The sequence below is a fragment of the Myotis davidii genome, unplaced genomic scaffold (assembly GCF_000327345.1).
Source record: "Myotis davidii unplaced genomic scaffold, ASM32734v1 scaffold488, whole genome shotgun sequence".
Taxonomy (NCBI): Eukaryota; Metazoa; Chordata; class Mammalia; order Chiroptera; family Vespertilionidae; genus Myotis; species Myotis davidii.
In genome coordinates this window covers 506,344-527,967 of record NW_006300365.1, presented here as the reverse complement: position 1 = coordinate 527,967, position 21,624 = coordinate 506,344, and the positions used below count along the sequence as shown (strand labels likewise).

Here is a 21,624-nt window from a genome sequence, read left to right as displayed (position 1 = left end):
TCTTTCCCCCCAATTTTACTAGACAACAGATTGTTATGTTGGGGAAGTTATAATTATTCAATCTTATATAATTTATTTTGATTGTGAAATTAGTCTATCTCTTTTTCCCACATATTACATATTGTAATAAAGTATTCACATAATGAGTGAATAAGCTCACAATGTGATGTATTTCATAATATGACATTTTCTAGTGATTAACATAAATACTGAGAGGAGAAATAAGTATGTTAATGTGTACCTTTTTCTCTGATCATGGAATATGGTAAATATTTTCTAAAATAGTAAGTTTGAAAAAATAAAATAAAATAGTAAGTTTGCAAAACTTTAGGAAAATATACTTTTAAATTCAGTTTTCGGTTTTAGATATACTTTGTGTCAACTAAAGCTCAGAGATAAAATGTTTTATAACAAATTTGAAGTGTTCAGATTTTATGAAAATGGAAGCTTATTTGTTGCTGGATTACATAGGAAAGGCAATATATTTGAGCAAACAAATGTTTGATTTGGACAGAACTTATAAGCAAACACATCCACGAGCAATATTTTCTTGATTATAACACATGACGTATTGGTTTTCTATTGTTGTTTAACAAATTCTCACAAAACCAATGACTTAAACAATGCAAATTTATTATCACATCATTTCTGTGGGTCAGGCCCTCAGGGGTCCAGGCCTCATTTTGGGGCATTTGCCCAGTTTCACATACTGAAATTAAGTTTTCAATTGGGCTATGATCCTGTCTGAGGCTTTACGTCCTCTTACAAGTTCACAGGTTGTTAGCAAAACTCAGGTCGCCTGGCTAGAGGGGCTCAGATGGTGCACTAAAAGGGCACATACCTGGGTTGTGGGTTTGATCCCAGTCAAGGAGCTTATGGAAGGCAACTGATCAAAGTTTCTCTCTCTCCCCCTTTCTCTTTCTAAGCATGTCATAGGGTGAGGATTAAAAACAACAAAACAGTTCCTTAATGGATTTTAATTTTTTTGCTTGATCTTCCCTGGGGAGTGCTTTCAGCTGCTAAAAGCCCCCCTGTTCTTTGCTATATGACCCCTCCACAAGCAATTCATAATGTTTGCTCGCTTCTGCAAGGCCAGCAGGAGAACCTCAGCTGCTTTTTCAAATTTCTCTGCCTCCCTGGTATTTTTATCTCAGAGCTCCTTTGATTTCCTTTTATCCTTCTCTCTGACTACATTTGTTTTTGACTACTATGGTGTCTTCTAAATCATAAAGAGGTTGAATCTGAGAAAAGTGACTCTACTATGACCTGTGGGCCTGTAATGCTTCAGTTTTCACAGTACGCACCTTAAACCAATAAAATGAAGTAATAATAGCATTTCACTTGAAAAAAGATATCAAAGTTAATTAAGATGCATGATAAGAATAATACACTCAAAACGGAATCTTAGTTTTAGGGGAGATTTACTTCTGAGGGGGACAAAAGTTTATTAACACATTTGTTAGTAGCGGATATTGTTTTAGTAGAATATGTTGTAGTTATGTTACTGTAAATTATGACACAGAGTCAGCAAGAGTGTATTGTCCTACTTGATGGCTATTATTCTCAGAGAAACAAATTTTTATTCTTTCCTAAAAGTACCGTGTGGGAAGACCAGTGGACCAAGATGGGAAATGGGCAGAAGGCTTCTAGAGGAGGAGCATTTAGACAAGTATGATAAAGAGTGTTGGGGGAAGGACAGCCCAAGTAGAGGGGGCTCTGGAGTCCAGGCATGGAGACATCAGAACACCACTTCTCTGTGCCTGTGAGGCTACGGAGAGGTAGAGATAGAAAGCCAGAGACAGAAGTGGTAGGCTGGAGCCAGGTCCAGAAAATTTTGTCCTAAAGAGTTTTTATTTTATTCAGATGTCTGTGCAGAACCATAAAAGGGTTTTGGGGATGAGAACAATGAGGTTTGTTTGATGCTTTCAGAAAAAAAATTCCTGTCTGCAAGGTAGAAAATGGGATTGAAGTGAAATAACAATTGCATGTGTCATGAGGAGTCATTCATTCTATAAATGTAGTAGAACAAAGGGTACTGTCATTTTTTCTGATGTGTTAAAACTTTTATGATCATCACATACACTTTTCTTAGAGATTTTCTCTTATTAGCTTTTTAAAAATTCTATCTTTAAATTGGAATCAAACATAACCTTAATTGACATTTTAATCATTTTTTTTGGGGGGGGAGGGGTTGGATTACATTGCTTTATGGAAGTAACCACTAATTGAAGTTCCTTGTGATTTGTAATGACTTCATGTCAAGTTGGGACTATTCATTTGATCATGTAGTGATGGGATTGTGTTCCAAAAGGCTCTTATGTATAGATTTCTTAAATATTTGTTTTCATATTTAGGTATTATAATTGGTGGCTAGAATATCAGGCCAGCTCTAAAAGGTCTGTTTTGTGTCATATGCCTTAAATAGATCACTATATCACTTGAGTAATACATAGCTACCGTGTAAAACAGTGCCCACTGGGAATGTGTATTTTAAGTTTCAACGTGGGAACAAAGTAGGTTTGATTCTTTCCACTTCTTGGAAGAAATCTGGGTTGGCCAGAGGTGGAGAAAGGGATGCCTTGAGGCAGTAACTTTACTGTTTTTATTTTCCACATCTAAATAAAACCAGGGTAACCTTAATTTGTTCTGAATGAGGAACAAGGGCATTGTGATAAAGATGGACAGAGTAATTTTCATAAATTCATACTCTACTATCCCCTTGTTTGTGTAGCTTATTTTATAAATTAAGTGTATGTTGTCTTTTTATTTATGCTTCTTCATATTTTGTGTCAAAATTTTAGAAAGTAGAATTCAGAACATGTCCCAGTTATATAAAGGGTAAACACTTAAAAGAATATGAACAGAATTCAAATAGAGATATACTTATGAAATGGATAAGATTTAAATTAAATAAATATAGGAACTAAGAACTCATTCAACACTCAAAAATGTTGGAATGGTCATAGGTGGTCAAACTTCCCCAGGACCCAGTCTTTCCTCCCACTTTCCCTTGGTTCATAGAACTCAGTAATCTCTTAAGAAGCTGGATTACCTAATTCTCAGTCTTTTGGGCTGGTTGTCAATAATTGAGAACACCTTTCTATTTGTATCTGTGTCCTTTCTACCTTCAAACTTGCCAGCTTGTCTCTTTCTTGTAGGACTCCTGAAGGCAGTAAGAAGTAACCAATACAATCCATTATCCTGACATTTTATACCAAGTTCTTAAAACATCAGTCCATTGGTTAGGTGGTCTCACTTCCAAGACAATAGGTTTAACTGCACAATGAGAGGAGCCATCTTCCTCCTAGGACAGTGGTCGGCAAACTGTGGCTCGCGAGCCACATGCGGCTCTTTGGCCCCTTGAGTGTGGCTCTTGCACAAAATACCACGTGTGGGCGCGCATGTACAATGCAATTGAAACTTCGTGGCCCATGCGCAGAAGTCGGTTTTCGGTCTGGGTGAGTCTATTTTGAAGAAGTGGCTTTAGAAGAAGTGGGGGTGTCGATCGGTTGCGGGGAGACGGGGCCCAGGCGGGCCAGGGATACACAGCGCAGGGGAGGTACATTGTTTTGAGGTACGTTTGCTGAGGTTGACCCCTTCCAACTCTCCCATCCACACTAGTCTATCTGAAACAAGTACGTATACAAGACGAGTGTGGATGGGAGAGTTGGAAGGGGTCGACCTCAGTGAAGGTTCCTCAATCAGACTGAGGACGTTTTTAGCAAAGGCCAGCTTAGGAGTACCTAATTAAGTTAATAACAATGTACCTACCTATATAGTTTAAGTTTAAAAAATTTGGCTCTCAATAGAAATTTCAATCGTTGTACTGTTGATATTTGGCTCTGTTGACTAATGAGTTTGCTGACCACTGTCCTAGGAGATGAGGGGACTTTCACTACCCTGCCTTCTTTCTTTACTAAAAAGGTTTTACATTGTAGGTTCTATCACCCTATTTCCTGGCAACAAGTTCTAAATTAGTTTGCTTTAAGATGTAAGCCGCAGAATTCAAATTTATTGGCTCATGTAGTTGGAAAGTCTCTGTGTCTGAATTCTACTGTTTTGTGTGTTGACAGATTGTCTTCATGTAGTAGCACAGATTGCCTATGTAGCTCTAGCTATAGCATCCGGCCAACATATAAGGTGGCATAACATATAAAGATATGCAGGTAAAAAGGCTTATCTCAGTTTTGTGATCACATTGTTTTTTCTGGGAAAAGGTTAATACCTTTCATCATATAATTATTGATTCCCAAAGCTCAACTGAGTCTCATTGGGGATGTTGGCATTGGTGTGTTTGGGAGGCTGGAATTCAAGTCCAAAGAGACTCGGAGAAGGAGTACATTATTGCTTGGTGTCAAATCTCTGTTCAGTATATGAGATAAAAGGTAATAAAAAATATCTCTTAGGAACCAGCAAATGATCCTTATACCTAGAAGATCAGGTAGATTTTCCATCTCCTATGTCTGTATGTGCCCCCCTCTTAGTCAGGAAGCACGGGGCATCTTAATCTATTCCGTCAGGAAGGCGAAGTTCCCCCCACTATCTGCTTCCTCAAAACAGGGCTCTAGTACCAAAAGAAGGGGAGAATTGCACGTGGTGCTGGGGCAGATAAATACAACGGGTTATACTACTAATTTAACTCACAATTCTTGTATTTACTAGTTGTATGTTTTTGAGCCAGTTATATAATCTCTTAAATTTTAATTTCTTAATTGGGAAATGGAGAAATAGTGACACCTACATTATAGAATTGTTGAGAAGATCAAATTAGATAATGCATATAAAGTGCTAAGCACAGTGTGGTAGTTTCTGCCACTACCACCACCACCACCACCATGATTATCATCATCGTCATCGTGATTAGCAATAACAGCAAAAGCGTCCTCCACTTATCATCTCCATCCCCACTACCCCCACTTCAGGTCCTAAACCCTACATTGACACTTTGAAGAACTTTATTATTTCATCCTCTGTATTGCAGTCAGTGATGTTTCAAAATGCAAATTTGATCTCACTAGCCCCTTGCTCAAAATAATTCACTGACTTTTCTCATTGGCAGAATAAAAGTCAGACTATTCTATATACACTGTTTTTTATGGAATGCCATTACTCTATTTACTGTGGATTTTGTGAGAAGTAGCATTTGGTTAACAGTGCTGCATAATTACAAATTCTGCATAATATTCATATGTAAATAATATATTAGATGTTAGCAGATAAAATGCTAATGTTTGCTGGGTAATTCACTTGAAGTTGTAGGCTTTTGATAGTTTTTAGATGTCATTTTTGTTTTATTTTAATCAGTTTTCAAATCAATTAAGTAGTTTGACTATGGATTTACAGTTTGAATTTCGAAGGCTAAATAATAGGGACTGTAGGAAGGAAATGTAATATAATGTAATAGCTTAATTGGATAGGCAGGAAACTGATTAAGAACAGAGAGAGAATATGTAGGTGGTTGGCTAGATGTTCTTCTGAAGGGATTCCTCAAGAAAGGGGCAGTCCATGTATTGACTATTGTGTATATTTACATCTAATTGCATCAAACAGTATTACTCCTCATTGCCTTGTGCAGCTGACTGACTGAAATCGATGGTGAGTGCCTTTTTGGAAGCCAGGGATTAGTGGTTACTATGTGAGTAGTCATAAACTGTCAGCAAAACAGAGAGAATCTACACACTGCCTGTCACTTTCTACCCATCCCTATGGCTTTCCCTGCCCTTGACTCTTCTTTTTTTTATAGGACTGATATCTTTTTATGATTCCATTTTTTAAGTCCAGATTTCTAGCCTGGTGCTTTAAGTTTAACTTGAATTAATTGTTTCCAATTCTGCTTTGTGGATTTGTTACCTTAACAGTGAATAGTCTGTACCTATTTGTCTGGTCACAAGTAGGTACAGGTAAGTACTAAAATTGAGAGTAAGGATTGAAAAACTCCTTTAGCAACGTGATAGTGCCTTGCCATGTGTTACTACATTTTATAAAGTAACAGTCAATAATTGATTGGAAATTGAAATCAGAACCAACAAGAGAGATTAAAAATGGCAGCAGAGTAGAAGGATGCTGCACGGACATGCTCCCAGGGACAAGCTGGAATTATAACTGAAATACGGAAAGGCTTCTTGAATAAACAATGGAAAACTCACAGAAGAGAACCCTGATACCCAAGACCTGAAAGTGGAGACTGCATAGAGACTGGTAGGAGGGACAGAGGTGCGAAAGGGCTGGCCGGGCACCCACAGACAGCAACTGAAATCCTGGTAAGATATCTCAGCTGTGGGGGGTGCCGCTGAGAACTCTGGGATCTAATCCCGAAGCTGGGCTCCCCAGCAGAGAGCACCAAATCTGAGGAGGGTACCCACATAACATCTAGCTGTGAAAAGCAGTAGAGTGCTATCTGTCAAGGAGTGGCAGCTGAAAGTTCAGGCACCCGCTGGAAGGGCCAATGCACAAAACTTCCCTGTGGAACCCCCCACCTTGTGCTCTGGTAGAGGGAGGGTGAAGTGGAGTGGAACTGTGAGAGCAGAACCCAGGACTGGAGACTTGGGGGATAGAGCTCAGAAGATACCCACATAACATCTAGCTGTGAAAAGCAGTAGAGTGCTATCTGTCAAGGAGTGGCAGCTGAAAGTTCAGGCACCCTCTTGAAGGGCCAATGCACAAAAATTCCCTGTGGAACCACCCACCTTGTGCTCTGGTAGAGGGAGGGTGAAGTGGAGTGGAACTGTGAGAGCAGAACCCAGGACTGGAGACTTGGGGGATAGAGCTCAGAAGACAAACACCCCAAGTTTCCTGGGCTGAGTCATTCCTTCACACAGAGGAGGACATATTTCCCACATAGACATCTGCCTTGCCTGGGGGGAAGACAGTCAACACACCTTATTGAAAAACACCTTGCCCTGAGGCCACTTAAGAGATTAAAAGTAACAAGTAGCATCCAGGCAGAAGCAACTGCCCCACCCTGTTGAAAAAACTCTCTCACACCTGAGGATGATTGCCTGGGGGCAATTCAAGTTGTAATCTTATTAGTCTATAGACAGAGGCACCTCTAGAGGCTTTGAGTCTTTGCCTGATCCAGTTAGTCAGAAACAGCCTTTAACACTGTCCTGCACTAGAGATTGAGAGGTGTAGAGGATCTACCTAATACATAGTTACAAACCCAAACAGACAACCAAAATGAGGAAACAAAGAAACAATCCCCAGAATTAGAAGACAGAGTTGAAAGTATCACTCAATTAAAGACCCAAAAAGAAGAAAACAATTAAAAAACAGGAGGGCAGCTTAAGGAGCTATGGGACAATGTGAAACATAACAATATTAGAATAGTAGGTGTGCCAGAAGAGGCGGAAAGGAAGAAAGGAATAGAGAAGGTGTTTGAAGAAATAATGGCAGAAAACTTCCCAAATCTGGTAAAGGAAAAAGTCACACAAGTTCAGGAGGAACAGAGAACCCTAAACAGATCCATGCCCAAACACATCATAATTAAAATGCCAAAAATTAAAGACAGAGAGAGAATTTTAAAGGCAGCAAGAGAAAAGAAAACTGTTACCTACAAAGGAGTTTCCATAAAGCTGGCACCTGATTTCTCATTAGAAACTCTACAGGCCAGAAGGGAATGGCATGAAGTACTCAAGGTAATGGAAAGCAAGGATCTGAGACCAAGATTACTTTATCCAGCAAGGCTTTCATTCATAATAGACGGTCAAATAAAGAGTTTCCCAGACAAAAAAAAAAAAAAAGGCTAAAGGAGTTCATTACCACCAAGCCAGCCAGCATTACAAGAAATGCTAAAGGGATTGCTGTAAGGGATTGCTGAGAAGAAGAAATAGAAAAACCTAGCCATGCAGAATTAAAATGGCTATAAATAAGTACCTATCAATAATAACCCTAAATGTAAATGGATTAAATACTCCAATCAAAAGGTGTAAGATAGCTGAATGGATACAAAAACATGACCCAACTATATGCTGTCTTCAAGGGACCCACCTCAAAACAAGACACACAGGATGAAAGTGAATTGATGGGAAAAAATTTTCCATGCAAATGGAAAAGAAAAAAATGCTGGAGTAGCAATCCTCATATCCAACAAAATAGACTTTAAAATGAAGGCCATCACAAGAGACAAGAAAGGTCACTACATAATACTAAAGGGATCAATCCAACAAGAGGATATAACCCTGGTGAACATTTATGCACCCAATATAGGAGCATCTAAATATATAAAAAAAAACTTCTAGAGGACTTTAATGGAGAGATTGACAACAATACAGTCATAGTAGGGGACTTTAACACCCCTCTGACTTCACTGAACAGATCTTCCAGACAAAAACTTATCAAGGAAACAGAGACTCTAAAGTAGCGGTCACCAGCTGGTGGTCTGCGGACCACTGGTGGTTTGTGAGGTCTGAAAGGTTGGCAACCGCTGGTTTAAGGAAACCTTTGGAGCAGCGGTTGCCAAAAGATGGTCCGCGGACCACTCGTGGTCCATGAGGTCCGAACGGTTGGCGACCACTGCTCTAAAGGACACACTGGATCAGAGAGATTTAATAGATATTTATAAAACATTTCACCCCAACACAGCAGAATATATATTCTTCTCAAGTGCATATGGATCATCACAACAGTATGGAGTTTCCTCAAAAAATTAAAAATGGAACTCCCATTTGACCCAGTAATCCCACTTCTAGGAACATATCCCAAGAAAACAGAAACACCAATCAGAAAGGATATATGCACCCCTATGTTCAGAGCAGCACAATTTACCATAGCTAAGATCTGGAAACAGCCTAAGTATGTTTATTGCATGTAATATTATTTTATGTAAGATCATTTTTCTTGAATAATTGGTGTTTATTGCATGTAACATTATCACATTTAAAATCATTTTCTTGAGATATATATATATAAAAAAAAAAAGAACCAACAATTACAACAAAAACCCTGATCCTTCACTAAAGTTAGTTTGAAATTCTCTGGTCTAGGTTGTTATGACACCAGAGTCTCTGGATTTGCAAGCATTTTGATAGCATAGTGCCTGACATTGTACTTTTTTCAGGGCAAGGAGGCCAGTAGTGTAAAGGTGTTAGACAAAATACCAAGTGAGAAGTGAAAATATGCCACATGTTACACATGTAATGCCCTAATTATGATTGTAAATTTAATAGTCATTTGGATTTACTAATTACATATAGAAAACTTTATATAAATTTAGGAATAATTTAATGAAATATTTTAAAGGTAATATATAAAAAGTTGGTTAAAATTAGCTTATAAATTTGAAATATACTTTTAAAATCATGTTTACAGCAAAAAAGACATTTTAAAGATTAAAAATTGAGAATGGGCTTAATTAATTTTTTGATCAAGTACCATAGAAGCATATTTTTTCCTGTTGTGTTGTTGTTACTTGATAAATTTGTAAAAATTAAAAATATAACAAATAAAACAGCCTGTAATCTCATCACCATATTTGTTTTCATTCCCATTTGTGAGACTGTTTTTACATAATCTGCTTTTTGTCCTACCAATATAACCATATTTCCATTGTAATTATATACTTCTCTCAACATAATTTTAATGGCTAAAAAGTAATTATAATTACATTTATGTTAGTGATTTGAAAGTTGTTTCCAAATTTAGCTATACAACTTTCAAAGTAATTTTTTTGTTAAATTACTTACATATTGATGATTTTTTTTTTAGATAAATGTATGGAAGTTAAATTACTTGACATTCTTTTTTTTTTCTTTAGTTAATCCTCACTTGGGGATATTTTTTCCATTAAATTTTAGAGAGAGTAGAACAGTGGTTCTCAACCTGTGGGTCAAGACCCCTTTGGGGGTCGAACGACCCTTTCACAGGGGTCGCCTAAGACCATCGGAAAACACATATATAATTACATATTGTTTTTGTGATTAATCACTATGCTTTAATTATGTTCAATTTGTAACAATGAAATTTGGGGTCACCACAACATGAGGAACTGTATTAAAGGGTCGTGGCATTAGGAAGGTTGAGAACCACTGGAGTAGAAGGAAAGGTGGGGGAGAGAGAAAGAGAGAAAGAAAGAGAAAAACATCAGTTGGTTGCCTCTCACAGCACCCCAACTGAGGTGGGGGTCGAACTTACAACCCAGGTATGTACCCTTGATTGGGAATCGAACCCAAGACCCTTTGGTGTGGGGCCAATGCTCTAAGCACTGAGAAACCGGCCAGGGCTTGTCACTCATATTTTTAAGATTTGTTAACCATAGCTATCAGTTACGATATATAATTATTTTTCTTTGGATCTTAGATATGTAGAAAGTGGATATAGCTTTTCTCAGAATACTAGAACACACAAGCCTCTTTTTCATTTTTGTCATTCTTTTATTTTCCTCCTCTTCAATTAATGGTCTGTTCATTTAAACATTTATTGATGATAAAATAAAATAATAGTTGGCATTTATTGAGAACCTGTTATATGCCAGGAATGGTACTGGGTGCTTTGCATGCTATTAACTCATATAATCATCTACAAATGCAAAATATATGTTGTTATTTCCATTTGATAGATAAGTAAATAGATTTGAAGAGATAAAACATCTTACCCATAAGAAGTACAGAACTAGGATTTGGCCCCTTGTCTGTGTGATTCCCAACTCAGAACTCTTTCCACATGATGCATTTCTAAGTACCTATTAGTTATTTTGGAAGAAAGAGCAATCAAGAGACTAATTTTAAGATATATTAAGTTTTAAAAGTCAAGGAGAGGAATCCAGCAGGTATTTGAAGATCAAATAGAGGTGGAGAAATCAGTCAAACGACATGGAGAATGCAGCTACCAAAGTAGGAAGAGCATGAGAGAATGCTGAGAGATAAGGATGGGAAGTGTTAGGCTCCTGTTACAGCAGTGCATTGGTGAATGTTTAACAGCTGGTTCTGGGAGCAGAGGTGGAGGGCAAGGGAGAGATGCCCTGATTTTTAGCTTTTGGTGTTTCTGCTATAGCTGACTTCTAGTTATCAATAGTTTTCATCCAGCTTGCAGATTTTCTGAAAATTTAATAATCAGCTCTTGTATGATGTTCAAGCTGTCTCTAGCACACCACTGATTGGAGGCTTTGACAGAAATAGCTTCAGTGAATGGTGGAGTTAGAAGACAAACTGCAGGATATCCAGTAGATGAATGTTATGCAAATGATTAATTTGAAGAGAGTGGTAAGAAACAACATATTTAGTATAGTATGAAAAAGTTGTGCTGTAGTCTTGGGGTTATGGGTGAGTTCTCTTCCTGCCTACTCATCATCTTTTTAAAAGGCTGCATTTTATTTTATAATATATGAAAACATCATCATCCTTTAATAACTATGTTTGTTTATATGCACCTAAAATGAATGAGACATAGTCCCTGGTTTTATTTACACTTTGTAATATAAGTCAGAATTCTTACAGAATACATTTATAGAGGAAATAATTTTTATACAGGAAATAAAATTGTAGCTGATAGGCCAATTTCTATAGTCAAAGAGCTTTGCGATTATTATAGAACTAGAGGCCCGGTGCACAAAAATTTGTGCACTTGGGGGGGGGTCCCTCAGCCCAGCCTGTGCCCTCTCACAGTCTGCGAACCCTCAGGGGATGACCACCTGCTGGCTTAGGCCTGCTCCCTGGGGGATTGTGCCTAAGATGGCAATCAGACATCCCTCTGGCAGCCCAGCAGCCCTCGGGGGATGCCCACTTGCCAGCGGGGAGCAGGCCTAAACTGTAGTCGGACATCCTTAGCGCTGCTGAGGAGGCAGGAGAGGCTCCCACCCACCGCTGTACAGGGTGCCTGGCCAGTCTTGGTGAGGGGCTAAAGGCTGTTTTCAGGCTGGTGGGCGACTGAAACTCCCAGCCTCTCCTTTTTTCTTTTCTTTTTATTCTGGGATTTATTTACCTTCTATAGCTGTCACTTGAGCTGAGAGCCGGCTCCAGCTCTGAGGCCGTTGCCGGCTGAAAGCAGGTAACCTGGGTTTGTTTAAATTCTATAATTGAAACTTTGTTGCCATCACTGGCCGTTCTAAGTTCTGAGGCTGTGCTGGCTGAAAGCAGGTACCTGGGGTTTGTTTAGCTTCTATAATTGCAACATTGTTGCATCCGGAGCTCAGAGCTGGGCTGTGGCAGGTGGGGAACCTTGGCTTCCTCCATCACTGGAGCAAGCAAGCCTCATGTTCGCTTCAGCTGCCTGGCTGCTGGCCGCCATCTTGGTTAGCAGTTAATTTGCATATTCCCCAGATTAGCCAATGGGAAGTGTGTTGGAGGTACAGTTAATTACCATGTTTGTCTATTATTAGATAGGATATACACAATAGCTAAAGGTATTTTACACAAATATCCCTTATTTGTTTGAAATAATGAGCTAAGAGTTTTGAGGTGAAAAAACACTATATATAAACTGGTTAAATATAGACATAGGAATATTACAAAGTATCATGCTTCTGTTATAATGTGAATTCATGCACAGCTCCTACCCTGCCGCTCCTACCCTGCCCTTCTCTGCCATTCCTACTCTGCCCTTCTCTACTGCTTCTCTCCCGGCTGTCTCTGCTACCTCGGCTGCATTGCTTGGCATCTTTCTACGGTGTCTTCAGTCTTCGCTCCCAGCTGGTATATGCAAATTAGCCACCATCTTTGTTGGTGGTTAATTTGCATATCACTTTGATTAGCCGATGGTGGGCAAAGCGAAGATACAGTCAATTTTCATCTTTGTCTATTATTAGATAGGGCTTTAAATGAAAAACCATATTATAATATGAATTTGATTTTTCTAATGTATCTAAATTTTCTCTGTAATATGACTTTGATAATTTGGCAACAAACAAGTTTTTACTAAGTCATTCTTTCTACCCTGATTTCAACAAGAAGAAATAGAAACAAACTAAAGCAAGGAAGCTAAAGATACTAACTAAAGGTGAGGTTGTTGGTGGTGAAGATGTGTAAATAGGGAAGCACCTTATCATCCAAGAATTGTTTTTTTCTTGATGTAATTCATTATGTTTATTTGCATAATTATAATACTAAATAGAGGCCCGATGCATGAAATTCGTGTAAGGGGCTCGGCCCCCGCTGCCATGGTGGCTGCCTCGGCCCTCACCACCGCAGCTTCATCTGGAAAGTCGTCCAGAAGAACATCCAGTCTAATTAGCATATTATGTTTTTATTATTATAGATGATCATAATAGCAATGACAGCTAAATTTATTATGTGCTTATTAAAGCCAGATAGAGTTCTAAGTACATAGGTAATCCTCTGAGATAGGTGCTACTGTTATCCCTATCTTAAAGGTGAGGCTCAGAAAAGTTAAATAACTTGCCTGGAGTTACAGAACTACTAGGTGGCAGAGCTGTGATGTAGCTATTCAGTCCCTGTCTAGCGGCTGCATCCTGCACATTATGCTACCTGTAAGTGCCAGTTGGTGAGCTTCTAAGCAGCAGTCCAACTGTTAATAGGGGTTTTTGTTTTTTCTGCTTTAATAGAAAGATTATTAACTTTAGGTCAGTATTCTGGCAATCCTAGTTCACAACTTTATTTTTTCAGTCCATCGGGGATTGTTAAAGAGTTTTTGTGATTTCTTCATCTCCCAGAAATGAACAGATGTAGCTGATAAAGCTGTAGCTAGCATGCTGTTGGTTACATTCTGTTTTGTTTCTCTGGGCAGGCAGCTTGGCCTGGTGGAAAAAGTGTGGGCTTTAGCTTCAGTTAGATTTGGGTTTAAATTCTGGCTTTAACATTTCCTAACTGCTAGCTTTGCTTTGTTTCTTCACTAGTAAAATAAGGATATTAACATAGGCCTGCCGGGTGGATATGAAAATTACATGAAATAATGTAGGCAAAAGACCTTTAATGTGGAGTCAGGCAATAATAAAATCTTAATAAATATTAAGTCACTTTTTCAGGTACGTTTCTCAAAATAAAATGAAGAAACAAAATGTACCTTTTTCTACTATAAAATGCAGGTACAACTGACTGGCAAATGAATATTTTGCCAAGAAGAATTCATATAAAACCCCAAAGAATTCATGGCAATTAATTAATTCACTCTTAATTCCTATATTTCAAATCGTGGTGATGCAAAATATTGTAACCAATTATCTTGTAAACATTTTGAAATTCATGATCTGGTGTAACAGGAACATTTTATCACTGGTCAAATTAAATTCACACAGCATTCTTGACTTTTTTTCATGTAAGCATTCATCACTGTGATTTTTTAGATGTTTTCACAGGTTTAGTTATTTTGTGATGAAATTTTTCCATCATTTTTGCTAATCATCCTTTTTCTTTTTTCTATTAAATATTACCAGTTTCTGGTTTATACTTATGTTTCATCTTTCCCTTCAGGTCATAAAAAAAAACACACACACACACGTTGATTCATTTTATTCTGTTGTTTATACAGAAAAATATCTGGGTATATTTTTATTAGAGTGATTGTGTACCTGGCCTGTGGTGCTGATTAGTATTTTTAGTTTTGGAATCATTCTACCTCCTCAGGAAGGGTGGCAGAGAGCAATTGGATTTTGACTAGAGAATTGAGGAGCTTTCTATTTGATTTGAGGTCTGTTTCTTAATTTACCTAAAATTACCTTTTCCACAGTTTAGTAATTGTACATATTCTGTTATTTTTTAATAGATTAGCTCGTTTTCAAAATATTTACTTTATATCTGACTTCATTACTCAACTACCTAAGACAAAAGGATATCTGAGAACCATGAAGCATGTAAGGACTTTCTTTTCTTGGCTTATTGTTATTTTATTTTGAAATGAAATGGGTGCCGAAACCGGTTTGGCTCAGTGGATAGAGCGTCGGCCTGCGGACTGAAAGGTCCCAGGTTCGATTCTGGTCAAGGGCATGTACCTCGGTTGGGGCACATCCCCAGTGGGAGGGGTGTGGGAGGCAGCTTATTATTGATGGTTCTCTCTCATCGATGTTTCTAACTCTCTATCTCTCTCCCTTCCTCTCTGTAAAAAATCAATAAAAAATATATTTAAAAAAAAGAAAAAAAAGAAATGGGTATATGTGAAAACTATGTTCTTTTAAAAGCTTATCCTCTTTGTCATTGTATTTCTTTCTTTTTAATTTTTATTTTAAAAAGTAATTTTCTTGCCTTGGCCAGTGTGGCTCATTGTTTGGAATGTCAGCCTGCGTACTGAAGGGTCTCAGGTTCCATTCCAGGTCTAGGGCACGTACCTGGGTTTCAGGTTCGCTTTCCCCATCCCCCAATCTGGGCGCAAGCAGGAGGCAAGCAGTCAATGTGTCTTTTTCTCATTGATGTTTCTCTCTTTCTTGCTGTCTCCCCCGCCTGCCCCCCCCCCCACCTACTATCTCTGAAAAGCAATGAGGGGGGGAGGGAAATATCCTCAAGTGAGGATTATTTTAAAAAGTAATCTTTGTAGATTCTTCTCTCACTTTATTATCTCAGCACATTATTGGAATTGAAGTGTGCTTATTATTAGTAACATCACTTATTTTATTCTGTAATCTAATATATATTGTCAATAAAATAGATTAGGAAATCTTTTTTTTCTTCTAGAAAAACTGAAAAATTCTCCTACCCCTATCAAGCCTAGTTGAGGCCTTCATTTTGTATATATGGTTATCCAGAACCCCATCTCTAGTTCAGGATGGGTAGCAACTCCTGTGATGAGCTAATATATTTGTACTTTCTGACCATCAGAGATATCAGTGGCCCTAACTGGAGTAATAAGACACATTGATCCCTAAACACAGCCCTCTAAAATGCTTCCTTCTCAAATATCTGTTTAAGTCTAACGACAGCAAATAAAATATTTTCATCTCTGACTTCTTTTGGAAGCTGAAAATTTTCTTCAATTCACCATACAAGGGACTTTACTTCTCTTTATTACATAAAGCCCCATAACATTTGTATCTCAAGATTACTGTGGGGACTATTTGATGATAAAGTGCAAGTGCAGATCCTAATACACTGCAGATAGAAAGAGGCAACTGCTGTGTTTATTCTCTAATAATGACTGGAACAAATGCCAATATCTGCTCTATGCTGAAAATGCTTATTGGTGTACTGCTTTTATTCACTACTATTCTTTCTTCCCTGAATTTTTATTCCTGGAAAATAAATAATGCCAGCAGGAACTAAAGATGACCATTTTTCTTGTCCCTAAAGAAAAACTTAATGTTGACTACAGCTGTTAAAAACAAGATATTTGTGTTATACTTATAAGGCAGATCTTGAGAAAAAGAATTTTTTTTTAAATGTCCCTGTAAATGGTCTTGGCTAGTATTTGCTACCTTGCTTATTTGAAAAGTCTTAATTCTTTGTCACAATTAATGGGTGGTTTGGCTGGATGTGGAATTGTACTTAGAAAATAGTTTTCCTTTCTTTTCAAAGACATTACAAATTATTAGATTGGCTTCTAGCTTCCAGTGGTTCTGTTGAAAAGGTTTTTTGGGGTTTTTTGCCATTTTGAGTCTTGATCTTTAGTCTATGGCTTTTTTTTTGTCACTCAGGAACTTTTAAAGATCTTCTCTTTCTTCCTGTTGATTTAAACATTTTATCTGTTTTTTTGTTTTGTTTTGTTTTTACCTCTAGTGGGTGTTTGGAATGTATGGAGGAGACACTGGGAATGCTGGGAGAGAGTGCTTTGGCATTTAGTTCATGGAAGTCAAAGAGGTTAATTTTCTTGCAGTGCAGGAAACAATCTCACCCAAAATGTCAATAGAAGGCCTGTTGACCTTGGGGAAATATAAGAATAATCTTGACCTACACATTGGTTATGGGGTATGACAAGAGAAGCAAGACATGTATACCAAAGACAAATCAGTGTGTTTGGTAATAATGTTATAGACATGTTGTGTGAAACAACAGAGGAATAACGTGTACTAGTAAATGACATGGTACAAATTGAAATAAAATAAAAATCACCGTGTGAAAAACAGTCATTACCCTATCTATGAATATATATTTACCACGGTACTGCTTTTGGTATCTAGCTGGATATTATTTGAACTATTGTGCTTAATCATATTGACAAGTTTCTGTATTTCCAAGTAGGATTTGCTTTTAATTACTTTGATAGGTCAAGAAAATTATTAACTCTTTTCTATAATGGGGTATTTATTTTGTACTCCAAAAACTTAGCCATTCCAAATCCAGAAAGATTTTTAGAAATGACATTTTTGCGAAGGTTAGAGTTTGACTGACAGTAATAGGCATACGTATCTAAATTGGAGTGGGATTCAGAAAGAAGTTGGACAAGGGTTGTACTTGTGCAGTTTTAAAGCAGCTTCTGAGTTAGTTAGCAGTTTACAGTTCTATTTCATTAATGTATTGGGAAATGAATTACCAGAATTGCATATATAACTAACTATTTTATAAGAATGCAAACATTCAATGACAAAGATGAATTGTTTTTAAATTTTCCACCATTGTTTTCATGTTTCATACATATTATTGCTTTACTTCACTAATGTGGCTGACTCAGGACACTGTACATTAGAAATAGAGGATTCTAAGGAAGCAGAGAGGGATGAAGATAATCAGTGGGAAGACAGTGAAAGATGTTAAAATAGAGTTTGATCATTTTGTATTATTACAATTTTTAGACATTTTAAAATAAGTGTTAATTCAGAATCATCATTTTAATGTGCATATGGTTTACTTTTCAGAGCCTAAATCACAACCGCAGCAGCTTCATCAGGGGCAACACAGATTGTTGAATACTGAGCAAAATGGAATAAAAGACAGTAATCAAACAAGATATCTTCCTCGGAATGATACCAGACAGCCAAGAAATGAAAAACCCCCTCGTTTTCAAAGAGACACCCAAAATTCGAAGTCAATTTTAGAAGGCAGTGGATTGCCTAGGAATAGAGGCACTGAAAGACCAAGTACTTCTTCAGGATCTGAAGGATGGGCTGAAGAGAGAATCAGATGTGATAGACCCTATTCTAGATATGATAGGACTAAAGACACCTCATACCCTTTAGGTTCTCAGCACAATGATGGTGCTTTTAGAAAAAGAGATAACTCTATGCAAAACAGATCAGGAAGAGGTCCAGCCTATGCAGAGGCAAAAGAAAATCCACTTCCTCAAGAATCCATAGATTATAATAATCAAAAACGTGGGAAAAGAGAAAACCAAACAGCAAATCCTGATCATTTTTATGACAGGAAACCACGAACAATAAATAATGAAGCTTTCAGTGGTGTAAAAATTGAAAAACATTTTCCTATAAATACTGATTACCAGAATCCTGTCAGAACTAATAGTTTCATTGGTGTTCCAAATGGAGAGACAGAAATGCCACTGAAGGGAAGGCGCATAGGACCTATTAAGCCAACAGGACCCACCACAGCCACACCCTATGATGATAAAGTATTTTATAATAGTGGTCCCAAAAGAAGATCTGGGCCAATTAAACCAGAAAAAGTACTGGAACCATCTGTTCCTATGGAGTATGCAAAACTGTGGAAACCTGGAGATGAATGTTTTGCACTTTATTGGGAAGACAATAAGGTATGCATGCCATAATGGTATTATATACTAATATTACTAAATGTAACATTTTAGTGAAACTGTACTTCTTTGAACAGATTTATAGATATATAATTTATAACAGGATAAAAAAATATTTATTAAATTTATTGTGGGTTTTTTTATGAATGATTAGGGAGAATGAGTCCCATAGATTTGGTTAGATTAGATTTTATTGTAGCTTGTATATTAGAATAGTATTGTAAAAATGATTAGGTAAAGTTGAGAAATGATTTCACTTGCCGTCAACTGAACTGTTAATGTTTGCTTTTCTTTCTAGTGAGATTATACTAATTCACAAGGAAGAAAATCATTTGAGTGGCCCAAGATTAAATTCTGCAGATTTCATCTAACTTAAAGAAAATTTGCACAGACTACTTTTTTTAAATTAAGAAAATAGTTAATTATTTAGCTGATAATAAATAATATAATAATTATTAAACCAATAAATTAAACATTCTTTTGTTCTATATTACATGCTGGCTAAAAAGAAAAGAGGGAAATTGGGGAGAAAGGAGAAGGGAAATATAGAAGATGAGGTCAAGAAGGAATACAGTGGATCAGACAAAAGAGCTTGGCTAAGAGGGAGAAGACCACACAGTCAGAACAGAAGGATGAGGACAGAAGGACCCTCTGAGAAAAGGGCCTTTGCACATGTTTGCCTATCTGCCCAACATTTTCTACCAACTACTCTTCTTATCCTTGAGGGCTGGGCTCAAACATCACTTCCTAAAGGAAGACTTCTTTAACCTGATCCCTTCTCCCACATTCTTGTCTTTCTCAATCGGTGCCTTATTCACTTTCTTTAAGTTAACAGAATTTGTCATTTATTTTGTTGTTGTTACTGAATTGATAGCTCTCCCTATCATCATTTTAAGTTTCTTAAAGGAATGGTTTTGTCTAGTTTTTTTTCTGTAGCCCTGCTCTTCCCACAGTGTAGGAATTTAATAATTTTTTTTTACTCTGTTAAGTAGTTAATTTTGAATGGGGCACTTATATAGGAAAAAAGTAGAGTGGTTAGAGGACTGGTGCTATCAGTAAGGTATTAAAACTGAGGTAAGGGAGTTATAGTGACAGGGACATGCATAGATGTGAGAATCAGGTCAAAAAAAATATTTGAAGTAAATATTTCATAGGTAGAGTACTTTCAGTTGATAAAGTAAGGATGTGCCCATGAGAGTGTGTGTGTGACTAAAAGAAGTGGTGCAAGTAAAGTTAACTGAAGATTTCAAGGAACTCAAATTCAGGCTAGGAAATGTGGATGGAGCCTTTAAAAAGATGTTGTAGCGCTGACCAGTGTGGCTCAGTTGGTTGAGCGTAGCCTGGTGTACCTAAAGGTCACCAATTCGATTCCCAGTCAGGGCACATACCGGGTTGTGAGTTTGATCCCCAGTCAGGTTGCATACAGGAGGCAAGCAATCATTGTTTCTCTCTTGGATCAATGTTTCTCTCTCCCTCTTCCTTCCTCTCTCACTAAAACACACACACACACACACACACACACACAAAGAAAAGATGCTATAGGGAACCAAGTTCCGTGGTGTTCAATGAGTGATGAGGCATAAGCAGGTGATAAGTGTTACCTGATGATACCAGCAAGGCGAGTACAGGATGGTATAACCAGGTCGCATAGTTGTTGTTTGCGTGTGGGACGATACTCATCTAGAAGCAGCATCTCTACTGCCAAGTTTTTATTTCAGGCCAAAAGGAGGGGATGAGGCAGCACTAGCTATGTTTTTGTTTTTGGTTTTGTTTTGTTTTGTTTTGTTTTATTTTGTGTGTGTGTGTGTGTGTGTGTGTGTGTGTGTGTTTCTGAGAAAGCAAAAGCCTTCCCAGAAATATCAACAGACAAGCTCATTTTACATGGCTACTTCCTGGCTATTAGGAAGGCTTGGAAAGCAAGTACTATTCAGACTATTACTCTTTCAACTCAGACCACTCCCTTTCCAAAATACAGGAACTATTTGATTTGGGTAATGAGGGATTACTTAATGTTTACCTGTTTCTCCCTGATGCGGGGGCAAGAAAAGGTGAAGTAGTTAGAAATCAGTGTTGGTTTGTAGAGCTTAGTGTCTACTTTAGAGTAGACCTTGTGTCAGGTGCTTCTGTTAAGATGAAGATGGAAAAATGTTTCTTTCTGTATTGGACAGTGTGGGGTTGTTGGTGACTTCTACAAGCAGAGGAGGTAAGTGATTGGAGTTCAAGTCAGATAAGATTCGAAAGGCTAAAACCTCACAAGGATCATGCCCTAGTAGTAAGTAAAAAACTACACAAACAAGCCATGACAAAGCCTAAAACCAGCCCTTTACAGCAAGCATGTCAAACTCAAAGGCTAACATGGTCAAATAACAAAGGTTTATGTTTATGTGGGCTGCAAAAAAACAAAAGCTTCAATTTTCATAGAAACATAGGTTTATTTTGATAGAGACATGCTGAATAGAAAGGGCTGAAATAAATGAGTAATGATTAACATAAAATAATAGAACATTTAATAAAAATGAATATTTTTTCTTGAACATCAACTTACCAGACACTGAATAACTGCACAAATTAATAAGCATAATGCAAATAAACCTATTTTTCTTGTTATCCGAAAGCAGAATATTTCCTGTTGAGCACACCAAACAAGTCTGTCCAAGACTAATGATGTGGCAATTGGCTGCTAAAATATTCACTGCTGTTATTATGTGGAGAGAAATGCTGCGCCTGCACATAAGGCGTGTAAGGGAATGAATACAACACGATTATAGTAATCAGTCATCAGCGAACATTGTAGTTTGTTATTAATAATTATGTATAACAGGATATTGTAAAAATTGAGGTATAAAATTTTTATTAAAATGTTTCTTACATACTGTTATTGGCTGGGCTGCAAAAATATTCGTTGTGGGCCACATGCGGCCCATGGGCCTCGAGTTTCACATTCTTGCTTTACAGAATCAAGGATGTCTGCTTGCACGCTGTCTGCCTGCCAAAAGAAAATCTGATCCTCTTTTTTGGGGAGTCGGTGGGGAGGAATATATATTTCCTAGAATCTTTTGAATATTTTACCTGCAATGCCTGGCATTCTATAAAAAATCATGAGAGAGA

General features: G+C 37.5%; 1 protein-coding gene across 1 annotated transcript in view; it reads left to right on the top strand.

Moving 5' to 3' along the window:
• Nucleotides 1-21,624, top strand: part of TDRD3 (tudor domain containing 3) — a 134,160-nt gene that overhangs the window by 63,784 nt on the left and 48,752 nt on the right. The window contains exon 10 of the mRNA XM_006776758.2: nucleotides 17,666-18,516. Coding sequence (XP_006776821.2) covers nucleotides 17,666-18,516 — 851 coding nt within the window. The remainder of the gene's footprint in view (nucleotides 1-17,665; nucleotides 18,517-21,624) is intronic.